Source organism: Rattus norvegicus, chromosome 16 (genome assembly GCF_021556685.1).
Source record: "Rattus norvegicus strain SHRSP/BbbUtx chromosome 16, alternate assembly SHRSP_T2T, whole genome shotgun sequence".
Lineage (NCBI taxonomy): Eukaryota > Metazoa > Chordata > Mammalia > Rodentia > Muridae > Rattus > Rattus norvegicus.
In genome coordinates, this window is record NC_141549.1 from 18,467,501 (window position 1) to 18,480,038 (window position 12,538).

The 12,538-nt window shown below is 53.8% G+C and overlaps 2 protein-coding genes across 10 annotated transcripts in view; one reads left to right on the top strand and one right to left on the bottom strand.

Moving 5' to 3' along the window:
• The window catches only part of Colgalt1 (collagen beta(1-O)galactosyltransferase 1), a 12,282-nt gene extending 6,803 nt beyond the window's left edge, over positions 1-5,479 (top strand). The window contains 7 exon segments of the mRNA NM_001106067.2: positions 278-397; positions 1,158-1,234; positions 1,306-1,412; positions 2,387-2,519; positions 3,280-3,407; positions 3,665-3,871; positions 4,055-5,479. Coding sequence (NP_001099537.1) covers positions 278-397; positions 1,158-1,234; positions 1,306-1,412; positions 2,387-2,519; positions 3,280-3,407; positions 3,665-3,871; positions 4,055-4,322 — 1,040 coding nt within the window. The 3' untranslated portion in view covers positions 4,323-5,479.
• Positions 5,480-7,284: 1,805 nt separating this feature from the next.
• Unc13a (unc-13 homolog A) overlaps positions 7,285-12,538 on the bottom strand; it is a 48,080-nt gene continuing 42,826 nt past the window's right edge. For 5 of the 9 annotated variants that reach the window (XM_087589070.1, XM_087589072.1, XM_087589076.1 and 2 more), the window contains 3 exons: positions 11,333-11,425; positions 10,896-11,055; positions 9,766-10,271 (listed from right to left, as the gene is read on the bottom strand). In XM_087589070.1, the coding sequence (XP_087445196.1) occupies positions 9,971-10,271; positions 10,896-11,055; positions 11,333-11,425 (554 nt within the window). In that variant the 3' untranslated portion in view covers positions 9,766-9,970. 9 annotated transcript variants of the gene reach the window in all.

Consider the following 12,538-nt stretch of genomic DNA (forward strand, 5'->3'; position numbering starts at 1 on the left):
TGGGCTACACAGAGAAATTCTGTCTTCAAAAAACCACCCTCCCACCCCACACACACATCAGACTGATGAGCTCCAACCTCACTTCTGCCTTTGAGCACCCATAAACCAAAACCAGTTTATATTGGTGAAGAATGACCAAAGTCTGAAATGAAGACCAGCGATTGTTTGCCTGAGGCAAGGTGCCATGCAGCCCAGGCTGGTCTGCATCAGGTCACCATGCCCCAGCCTCCGCCTGGAGGGTGTGCAGCACTGACTTGCCTCTCATCCCCACACTCAGAGGTGCAAATGTACGTGTGCAATAAGGAGGTGTACGGCTTCTTGCCCGTGCCGCTACGCTCGCACAGCAGCCTGCAGGACGAGGCAGAGAGCTTCATGCACGTGCAGCTGGAGGTCATGGGTGAGTCTCCTTGGGCACTGGCCTCACCATTTTGCATGTATCTCAAGAACTAAGTGGGTACTGTTGGGTGGCAGTCCCTGTGTATGGCGTATGACCGAGAGACACCATAGTCCCTGCCACTGGGAATATGCAGAAGTCACAGGGTTAGATGTCATCCCGGCAGATGCTGACATGCTCTTGTACCCTCTGGTATCCTCACACCGCTGAGAAAACTGAACCATGGGCTGTCATCTGCGACATATGCTATGAACTTGGCAGTCCAGGGGCTGAGGCCAAGGGATGGCAAGTTGCAGTCATCTTGGGCTACAGCTTGAGAACCCAGCCAAAGAGACTGATCCTGTTTTGCAGCAAAGTTATTCTCTTCCTGGGTTGCTACACCTATGTAGCTTTTAGGAGGTCACATTTGGAGGGACAGCAGCCAGTGTGAGCCTCACTGCATTTATGTAAACTTCTGAGAATGCAGCTGAAGAAAGCAGGTCTGTATCACTCCCTCTGTAACTATGGAGTGACTGCTGTTTACCAGGCTCTGTGTTGGGCTCTGGGCATGCAATGTGAGTAGACAAACCCCCATCCTCTGGACACTTGGGCCAGAAGAGAGGCCTGGAGGCTCCCATTGCCTGGGCTGTCACAACTGAGATCCGAGATTCTCTGGGCAGGAATGTGGCAGGAGTGAAGGACCTGGGGCATAGCCTAGTCATACTGGGAGCTGAGAGAAGGTGGGGTCCTGGGACCCCAGTGACCCCTGCTTTCTTACCCTCAGTGAAGCATCCACCAGTGCAGCTCTCCCGATTCATCTCAGCACCCAAGAAAACTGCAGACAAGATGGGCTTTGACGAGGTGGGCTGGGGCCTCCTGGGTGGGTGGAAGCAGTGGTCTGACCTCCCCCCTCACTGAGGCTCTGGCTGCAGGTCTTCATGATCAACCTGAAGCGGAGGCTGGACCGGCGAGAGCGCATGCTGCGGGCACTGCATGAGCAGGAGATTGACTTCCAGCTGGTAGAGGCTGTGGACGGCAAGTGCGTACTATGTGCTTGTATGCGTGTGCGTGTACATGTGCATGCATGCATGCGTGTGTGTGCGTGTGTGTATGCGCATGCATTTGCGTGTGTTTATATGTGCACTTGTGTGTCTGTGTGTGCACGTGTGCTTGTACACACAGCCATTTGGGAAGCATGGAAGGGATGGAGCCATTCTGGCAGACCTCAGTACAGCTGTGGGAGAGGAATGAGTGAGTCCACAGCCAGGGAACAAGAAGGTTCTCATCCTGGGACAAGCTGCTATGTTCTTGTACAAAGTGATGGACTGGGGAAGACCCAGAGTGTGGGGCCATTCACAGGATTGCAGAGGTTGATCAGTAGGCAGAGCTGCTTCTTTTACCTTACCTCACCTCTTCCTATTACCATCCTCCTCCCTCCTCCCATCTGTCTGATCCCATGCCCTCTCCCTCCTCCCCATCCTCAACCTCTTCCCTATCCCCCCTCCTTTCTCCCTACTCCTTACCCTCCTATCCGCCTGCTTTCCTCCCAATCCCCATTGCTTTTCTTCTCATCCTTGCCCTGCTCCCCATTCTCCTCGCTCTCCTCCCCATCCTCCCCATCCTCCTTGCTCTCCTCCCCATCCTCCCCATCCTCCTTGCTCTCCTCCCCATCCTCCCCATCCTCCTTGCTCTCCTCCCTATCCTCCCCATTCTCCTCACTGTCCTCTCCATCCTCCCTATCCTCTCCATCCTCCCTATCCTCTCCATCCTCCCCATCCTCTCCATCTTCCTCAATATCCTCCCCATCCTTCTCAATCTCCTCTCCATCCTTCCCATCCTCTTCAATTTCTTCCCTATCCTCCCCATCCTCCTTGCTCTCCTCATCTTTCCCATACTCTTCAATCTCCTCCCCATCCTTCCCATCCTCTTCAATCTCCTCCCCATCTTCTCCATCCTCCCCATCCTTGTCCTCCTCTTTTTGCTACCATTCTCCTCCCTCCGACATCCCCACAGAGCCATGAACACCAGCCAGGTGGAGGCTATGGGCATCCAGATGCTGCCTGGCTACCGGGACCCCTACCATGGGCGGCCACTCACCAAGGGAGAGCTGGGCTGCTTTCTCAGCCACTACAACATCTGGAAAGAGGTGGGTGTCTGGGATGAGGGAGGCCTGACCCACAGTCCCTGGTCTCCTCAGACTAGGTCAGTTACAGAGTCCCAGGGAGGAACTGTGGTCCCCATGTCACCAGTGGCAGAATCTGTGGCTACATTTTGGTGTCTGTTGCATGAACTGTTGTCACAGTGGCCTGATACACGTGAAGGGGCAGTCACAGTCTTGGCATTGCCAAGATGCAGAAAGTGGACCTGGGGAGTGAGGAGACTGCAGGCAAAGTCTGGGGCTGTGACTCCCAAGAGAGACCTGCTTGCCCCACAACTTGACTCTGGACAACAGCTGATAATGTGCCATGATGTCACACAAGAACCAGATTTGGAACCTGCAAGCAAGGCTGGATGGGTGGAGTGTTGGCTCCAGATGATGAGGGGAAGGAAGTAGGATATCTAAGTGCCCAAGGTGATAGGTGCTCATGTGAGCCACTCTCCTTTCCTAAACTTCCTCAAGGGCATTCTGTTAGCTCTCTTGGTTGATAGTGAAGCCACTTAGACTGGGGCACTGTACCAAGGAGGAAGGGTAAGAGGAGCCTGCCTGTTGCCAAGAGGAAGGCTTCTGAGTATCACAAGCTAAACACAGGCAGAGGTCCCAGACAGAAAAAGCCCTAACAGATAGGCAGGAGAAGAGTGACAGGATGGGCACATAGCTGGATGTGGAAGGTTGGGATGCATACTTCCTTCCTAGCAAGCATCTTTGGGGCTGGGTCTCCTTAACTTGGAGTGGCACCTTCCCTCAGGTGGTTGACCGGGGACTACAGAAATCACTAGTCTTTGAGGATGATCTACGTTTTGAGATCTTCTTCAAGAGACGTCTGATGAACCTCATGCAGGATGTGGAGCGTGAGGGGCTGGATTGGGACCTCATGTAAGTGGAGGTTGGTGGAAGGGTTGGGGATGGGACACCAGTCTTGGGTATGGCCCAGGCATGACCAGGGCTCAGGGGCAGAGCCTGGAACTTAAGGGTGAAGTAAGTCTAGAGCCTGGAGGATGTCGGAGCTCTGCTGTCTGTGGCTTGACTTGGTTCCTGCCCAATTTTCCTGTGCCCAGCCCTATTCCTTGTCTCTGTGTAGTATTCTATGGCACGTGGGTGGCATGTAACAAGTCTCTGATTCTGCACCCTAGCTACGTGGGCCGGAAGCGCATGCAGGTGGAGCACCCTGAAAAAGCTGTGCCCCGTGTAAGGAACCTGGTGGAGGCTGATTACTCCTACTGGACACTAGCCTATGTAATCTCCCTGCAAGGTGCTCAGAAGTTGCTTGCTGCCAAGCCACTGGCCAAAATGCTACCTGTCGATGAGTTTCTGCCTGTCATGTTTGACAAGCACCCAATGTAAGGAAGATATTTGAGGGGCATTGGGTGGCAGTCTGGGGTCTTTGAGTCCTGGAAGATCAGGGCAGGGAACTGTTGGGTTCTGAAGCTAGGCATGGTAGGATTAATCCTAATGGACTCAAAGGAGTCTTCTTTCTGGATCATTGGTCTCCATCTCCCCTGTGTCTCTCCTGTCTCCCATAGGTCAGAATACAAGAGTCACTTCTCTCCCCGCAACCTGCGTGCCTTCTCCGTGGAGCCCCTCCTTATCTACCCTACACACTACACGGGGGATGATGGTTATGTGAGTGACACAGAGACCTCAGTTGTGTGGAATAATGAACAGGTTAAGACCGACTGGGACAGAGCCAAGTCCCAGAAGATGCGGGAACAGCAAGCACTGAGCCGTGAGGCCAAGAACTCAGATGTGCTCCAATCTCCACTGGACAGCACTGCCCGTGATGAGCTTTGAGGCAACTGGCAAAAAGCCAAAGACACTGCCACCCACCTAAACTTCATGTGCTTGCCTGGAACTGACTATAGGGCCACCTAGGCAGACAACAGAGGGCTCTACAAGCACAGAGGTCTCCATGTCTTCCTGTTTAGCAGCCACTTGCACACAGGCAGCATTTATGGAGTACTTACTGTATGCTGGAAACAGGGCTGGCCACCAAGAGATTGGGCAGGAGCAAGCACAGTGCGTTGGGTCCACCGTGAAGGAAGTTTCCTTGTTAGAGCAGGGAAAGAGGCATGACTCCCCCTTATCAGTGATTGATTTCATCATCAGGTTTTTTTGTTCAGCCTGAGTCAGGTGTTAGGGATACATACTCATTTTTAAAATCTGAGTGTTTATTGAGGGCTTACTGTGTGTTAGGCACCATTCTTAGCTCTGGGAATACTAAAACAAGAAAAAAGTCAATACACCAAGAAACTGCTATAAGCCAGGTCCTAGGAAACACTGATGAGCTGAGTGCCTACTGTGTGTCACTCAGTACATGCTGGGGATGGAGGTCCCAATGGTGCTTATCTTTGTAGTAGGCACGATGTGCTTACAGTGGAAACAGTATTATTGACCCCATGTGCTAGGCGACAGGCTGAGCACAGTGACAGAGTCTGAACAGAATGTAACAAGCATTTATTGAGCACCTAGTGTGTCAGGCCTCAGAATCCCAGTTGGGTTGAGAAATAGCCACCCTTCAACCTGTCTGCAGAGGACACTGTGCTTCCTGTGTCCAGATGGGAGGTTCTTATTCCCTTGGTTGACTGCTGGGTTTCAGGGTATTCATGACTTTGTAAGCTCCTCCCCCCCCACGGGGGGGGGGGCGTGTGTGTGCAGGTAGGGGCTATGGCTCCCTTGCCCACCCCTGGTTTCCAGAGCTTCTCCCTGCCTTTGTGTCTCAGGTGTCTCTTGGCTGCTCATGTGTTTGGGGCCTCGAGAGGCCCAGCTGCATTGGGGTGCTCCTCTTGGCCTGGGTTGTTTTTCCCAGCAGGCCAGGTGGCCGCTGTGCCTTCAAAGCCAAAGCAAATGTCAGCTGGTCAGCAGGTGCCACCTTCTGGGGATGACTGCTTGCCCACTCAGGTCTTGGTAACTTGCTTGTGTTTGTATTAAATCATCCTCATTGGTTTTCACTGAGGTATATGTTCTTGGTGTCCCACGTCCCTATCCCCACCAGTCAAGATTTGGAGAAGCAGTAGGGCTTGCAAGTACATTTTGTTCAGATCACTAGGCACTTAGGGAGTGTGGAAATTTTGGGAATCCTATGCCCCTACCCTACAAAACAATTGTGGGAGAACCTGACCGATAGATTGTGCAAGGTCATATAGAGGCCATCACACCCTGTCTTCCTATGGAAACAGTCTCCACCATACTTGTTCAGGGAAGTGAGCAGACACTGTCACCCTGGACAGAGAGACTGGGTTGCTAGTTTCAGTTCCTGTCTGATGAAACAGGCCAAAAACAGCTTGAAGATGAACTCAAGGCCAGAATTATGAGGAAGCTGCTGACTGGCTAGCTCTGGTTTCTGCTCAGTCCAAGTTCACCTGCTTAGGAATGGTCCACAATGTGGACTCTCTGTGTCAATTATCAATCAAAATGCCCTGGAGACATGGCCACGGGCATGACGTGGGTGAGCCCTGAGTAGAGATGACTCAGCTGTGTGGAGCTGACAGCTGGAAATAAGACAGACCCTCCTATACCCAGATGCTAGGGCTTTCTGGATCTAGTTTACCTGTTCCCAGGATCATAGGGCTCTGTTCTGCGAGTGTAGGGTTGGTTCTGATGCTAAGGTCCTGTTCCCCAATTGATTCTTGATCTATCAGTAAAGATGCCATGGGCCAATTGCTGGGCAGAAGGAATGGGCCGGACTTCTGCTTCCTGCAGGCAGTGGGAGAGAAGCCAGCCAGCCATGTGAAGTCTCTGGCGGGTTGGCCAGGCTGCTTCCGCAGGCCGGCAGTTGAGGCTGCTGAGCTGGGGCTGAAGTTGAGCGCAGATTTAGTGTGCTGAACACTGGGAAGGACCACTAGCCGACGTAGAGGAGTGGAGGGCCTGCCCAGCAGTTGAGCCAAAAAGATAAGTTAAAATTGAACAACTGTGTGCATCTGTGCTTTTCATCCACAGATCCCAATATTCTCTGGGTGGGGTCTGAGAGCATGGCCCATTCCTGGAGTTTAGGAGGGGCAGCAAAAGGTACTCACTACATGGGAGCATGCGCAAGTGGTGTGTGCCTGGTGTGGACTAAGAAACTGTCCACACTCTGACCAGACGGCTCCTACCACACAGAGAGTCATCAACTTGTCCCAGAGTCTCTTCCGTGTACTCTAGGACAATGTCACTCAATGGCTCAGGTTCACAGGGCCCTTCTCTAACATTGTGAAGGACCCCGCATAGTATGGGCAAACCATTGTCTAGGGTCTCATGTAGCCTTGACTGTTCAACCGTGTGACCAGGGAATATCTTAAATTCTGATCTTTCTGCCTCTGCCTCCCAGGGCTTGTGATGACAGGCAAGCACATGCCTGGTTCATGGTGCTGGGCACAGAGCCCAGGGCTTCCTATGCTCAAGGCAGGCATTCCAACTACTAAGTACACCACTCCCTCCTAGGAGGCCTCTGCCTCTTGGCTGGTTTGGCGTGCCCGTGGGTATGCTTGGTGACTGAGCAGGGTACACTTGTTCTAGGAGAAGAAAAACTCATGTTGAGTAAAGACAGCCTGTCTTCTGCAGATGTCTGCTGTCATCAGTTTTAGTGTGTGAGTGACTATACATGTGAAGGCAAAAGGACAATTTCCAGGAGTCCTTCCACTGCTTGCATCCCCAGGGTTGAATTCAGCCTCAGGCTTACCAGCAAGCACCTTTACCTACTGGGCCCTCTCGCTGAGCCCTGAATAAGGTTTTGTCTAAAGGAGTGAAAGAACTCTAGCTGGTACCAGAGACTCTGTGTGTTTTTTTCTTTTTCTTTCTTTTTTAATGTTAATAAAATATTTTTTACAGAGACCAAAAATTCAGAATAGTGCAAAACATCTCAACGCCATGCACTCATGAACACTCCCCGGGTATTTTGAACATGTGTTCCAAGTCACGTGTTGACTGAGAATTGAGGGCATCTTGAAAGATGCTAGACTAACGGGGTGATACTTAAAAAAATCCTCCAAAAGAAAAAAAAGAACCCAAAAAACCAAACCAGAAGCACGACGCTGGGATTCTACCTTTGCAATCACATGCTAAGAAAGGCGAGTCAGAGGGCCTCCCTGGGCTGCGTGGCAGGGGTAGGGGTCAAGAACCTTCTGGGGTGCAGGGGACCCTCGCTTGTCACTTGCGTCAACACAGCAGCTGTGGCTGAGAAGGGTCGGACTAAACAGCTCAACTGAATTCACTTTTTAAAATAATAAAAGGCAAAAAGGAGAGGGAGACAGGTCTGCAGAGCCAGCTTTGGTCCTGAAAGATGCTGGGGTGGGGGTGGGCGGAGCCAGGCCAACCCCACCCCTTACCCCACCCCCAGCAGGGCCGCCCTTGGGACCTGACAGGTCTGCAGTCCAGGCTGGGAGAGGTCCCCAGGAGTTCTGAGTGCACTTGATTTTTTGCATGTCTGATGGGGCAGGTGAGGCGACAGGCCCTGGGGCCTGAAACGGACTGGGGTGCAGAGGGCGACCCTTCAAGTGCTGAATCGCCCAGACATGGTGAGCTGATGCAGGACCTTTTCGATTTTTCAGTGTTGGGAAATGAACCTAGAACAATGCATGAGTGGCAGGTGCTGAGTCACGCCCCAGCCCCCTAACTGAGGAATTCTAGGTAGGGTATAAATGAGCCTGGACCCCAGATCCTTCCACCTGCTCTTCCTGCCTCCCCCTTCTGCCCACACTGTAGCCTCCCTCACCCCCTGGCATCTGCCTCTCAGAGTCCTGCCTCTCCTGCGGGTGGGGCTGTGGCTCATTCCAGCCTGCTGCAGACCAGTCTCTAACCATCCCTGGCGTGTGAGGACTGGAGCTGCACCCCAGTGTGCTTTAATGCAGGACTCCAGCAGCGATGGGCCGCCAGGGGAGGTGGTGAGAACTCAGAAGGCCAGGCCCTGGAGTAACTTCCTTTCAGGACGTTGTTATATCTGGGGCTGTCCTGAGATCAGAGCTCGGCCCTCTGCTCTGCTTCCTTCTTTTGTGTCCTGGGGCTCAGCTTGGACACCTCCCACATAGGGATGTCCGTCAAGTCAGAAGAAACTGTAATGAAAAACGTGCGTGTGAATTGGGGGTCACATGCAGACCCCTCAGCCATTCTCAACACATAATTCAAGTTGGCACAATCTTCCTTCAATTACTGTGACCTGCTTATGCTGTGGAATTTGGGGCTCCTGTGAAGTGAGGCTGGGGATTAGGAGAAACAGAACCAGGCATAGACACCCTAGTCTCATGACGTCAGGGCCAAATCAGAGAAGGGCAAGAATAAGCTGGGGAAGTCCTTGAGAAATTCTTTTGTACGGGTCGGGGAGGATTTTTGTAATGAGGGTTGAAGAATGAATAGGAGGTCTCTGGGTAAATAAAGTGAAATTTCAAACAGTCCTAGCCTGGGAGTCAGGACAATTCACTAGACAAACACTTCCAATGTACTTTCTTCAACATTCTAGGGCTGGAAAACACACGCACTCGCACTCGTGCACGCGCACGCACTTGCACATGTCACACAATGCCAGCAATGTAGAAACTTTCTATGAGTGATCTCTGTTCAGACCACTTTCCCTTTAGGCATGTTAGATGTCCTAAAGTGAAAGTCACTCACTCCCTCCTGAGCTCCACTATGAGTCCCCCATCAATGTATGGTATGTAACCTCTGAGCTCCATGGATGAAACCTGGATCATATATGAGAGCCTGCATGCTATCCTGTCACTGCACGTGACATTCAGGAAACATGCTGTGGTTCAAGCCAAGTAGAAAAGGGACGTCCCACTACCACAAGCACAGGACCCTCAGAAATGCACGTTCATATTCTCAATCTCTCCCTCTTTCCTAGTTTCTGGTCTCTCTGTTATTTCCTGCCTGGATTTGGAGAAAAGGCGGAATGGGGGGCTCTTGGCTCCGGGAAAACTCCAACGCCCCCCTTCTTGACTAGGCCGGTTCCGACTAAAGTCTCAGAAAGAAGAGCAAGGACAGGAATCTTGTTTGGCAGCCTGAGGGTTCAGTGAGGGTCCCTGGCCTGCGGGACCTCCCGGAAGAATCAGGAAGATTCTGAATGGTTATTTAGCAGCGATGGGGGCTGGGCCATTCGTCGGAGCTCAGCCCGCCCTGTGTGACACGAGCAGGGGGTCGCCAGCTGCCAGTGGGCCCGCTGCTGAGGGCGGGGTCCGCGGAGAGGGGTGCCCGCAGCCCCAGCTGTGCGCCGAGGGCGCGTGTGCTTTTGAGAGTCCATCCCGCCCTGTATTTTGCAGACACCAGAGGCTGCGACCCAGCCTCCCAGGCAGCCCTGCCCAGTCCATGCCCTGGGCACCGGACCCTCTATGGCTTTTCCAGGGGCAGGGGGCAGGGCCTCCCCAGCCAAGGCCACTGAGGTGGAGGGGCGTGGCCTCTGGAGAGGCGGTGGCCTACGGAAGGCGGGACCTCATCCCTTCCCAGGCCCCGCCCCGCCGCCAAAACGCGCGCTAGGGCGCAGGCGCGGCACCGCCCTCCTCGGCCGAGCGCGTGTCGGACTTGAGCTTGACGAACTCCTTGGCCACCTCGTCATTGCTGCGCTGCGACAGGATACGCAGCACTGTGAGCCCCGTGTCGTCCATGTGGATGCGGCGGCCGAGCGGCAGCCAGCACGCGGCGCTCCCGCGCTGAGCCAGCTCCCGCAGCTGCAGCACCGCCAGCCCCACCGTGCGGTCCTCGCGCGCGAAGCAGTAGTCCTTCACGCACACCTGCAACTCGTAGCACTCGGGTCCCGCGTCGGCGCTCAGGGAGCTGTGGGCAAGGACCGGCTCAGCGAAAGGCCACCATGAGCCCAGTCACCCACCGCCACGCAGGGGAGCCACCACCCCGCCACACGCGTTCTTAGTTCCTACTCCCGGGAAGTTGGCAAGCAAGCCCCTTCCAGGCTTCCCGGGCCGCTCGCACACAATGCTCGCCAACTAGGCCACATCCACTAGCAGCGCATCTCGTAGGGCGGGCGACTGAGCCTAGCGCGTCCCACGGCGGTCGGGCCATAGCGGTCAGCCTCCTGTGGTCCCTGACTACCATCCCATCTCCCCAGTACTCACCTGTGCCGCTTGTGGCGGCCAAACCCACCCTGCAGCACATTCGGAGCTACCCTAAATGACAAAGTCATTGGCCAGAGCAGGCTGGCTGTTCTCAGGTCTCGACCCCTGTGACCTCACTCCTGCGCCCAGGATCCTCTCGCCCATCTCCCCTTCCCTCCTACCCCTTATCCCAAGCATTATCGCCTCTCCAGGGACCTGCCCGTCTGAGAAAGGACTGTGACCCGAAAGTCCCCCCTCTGCACCTTGGCCATGGCTGTGCCCACCACCCCTAGGCACCAGTGGCCCGCTGGTCCCCAGGTTCATCCGAGGGTGTCCCCACCCGACTCACAACTGGAAGCTCTCGTTATATTTGGGCGCCCAGCTGTTGTTTTTCGATTTGGTGGCGAACTTTCGTTTCTTGTCGCTGAGCTGAGGTCCAACGATGTTGACCTCAATGAACGGACGGAAGATGCCAGAAGTCTGCCACTTGAGGTCGTTGGCGGCCACCACTGTTGGGGGTAATGGGGAAGTCTAGTAAGGTTCCCCGTGTGACAGAACCAGTCCCTGGTTTTCCGGGTCGGGAAGAGACTCCATTTCCCCAGCAAGTCCCTCTGACGGGAGACTGGGGAAAGAGACTAAGTCCTGGGTTCCCGTTGGAACTCCCGGATGCAGCCAAGCCTGATGAGGATTTAGCTCAGGAGTTTTTCATTTTCTAAACACCAAAGAAAAACAATGCCCTCCGAGCTTCAGTCTGAAATTGGCTCCTCCCCCCATAGGGCCACTCACCCTTCACTGTGACCTTCTGTTCCCCAGTTCCCGGATGCGTGAACAGCTCCACGTGGACGGATACTTCACCTACAGGGTCTTCCACACCCGAGCCTGGGTGGGACAGGGGAGATGCCTGAGATGAGCTAGGTTCTTCTCCTCCCACCAGGAACAACCTCAGTCACCTTACCCACCCTGTGCTGGCAGCCACAGCTCACAGAGGCACTGAGGGGAGGGGATGCCAGGTGCCACTAGGAAGCCAAGAGTCTTAAGTTGTGGGGTTTTGCTGCTTCACTGTGCGACTTGAGGCAGGTCTCTTAACCTCTCTGAGCCGAGTGCATCTCGTGGGCTCTCCCTGCCTCCTGAACCTGTTTCAATGATTCTCTAAAGCTGTCAGTACTTCCCCAGCTTTTCTCCTGCTCTCCTCTGTGTGCCCATCCAATTCCCTTGTCCTCATTCTAGCCCTGGGCGCTGGGACACAGACAAATCCTGACCGCGTTGCCTTCAAAATTCATCTGGATGTGAATTTGTGTCTTTGTGCAGACTTAGCCCCGCTCCTACCCTGACACCCTGGGCTAGTAGCTTTCCTGGTTTGCTTCTCCTCCCTTTCAGCCAGCAATACAACAGTAAAAACCGACCTAGCAGGCCTCATCCCTCTTCTGCTCAAGAGCCTCCCATGACTCCCATCTCAGGCTCCAAGGAAGCACTTCTGTCTTCTCGAAGGGTCCCTTTCCAAGAGGGAGCCCAGTGTCCCCTTAGAGCCCAGCGCCACAGGCGCCCCCCCAGCCTTCTGAAGTCTCCCAGAATGTCCTGTCCCCTGATATGACAGCTTCTGTCTCCCCTGTCCTGACTCCAGATCTACTGCCACTGAGAAGCTCTTCAAGAGCTGCCATGACTCGGAGAGGGTCAGAGAGCTACAATGGTCCATGCAGGACATTTCCTGCCCAGGAAGCAGAGATTGACCTCTACATGGTCATGTGACACAGGCTGGGCTAATAGAAACTCAGTTCCTAACTTTGATTGTAAACTAGCCACAAAGGTTTCCAGGGATACCAATTGACCAATGGCATTGGAACCTGGATCCAGCTATTCCTGATGTCAACAGGAATATTAGTTTCCTAGTCAACTAATTTGTCTGTTTGTGTGGTAGCCATGTATACGGCTCCTCCCAATCACCATTAAGTGTCACGTTGGTCATGCTGGGAACCCGTGAGGGGTCAGCATAAA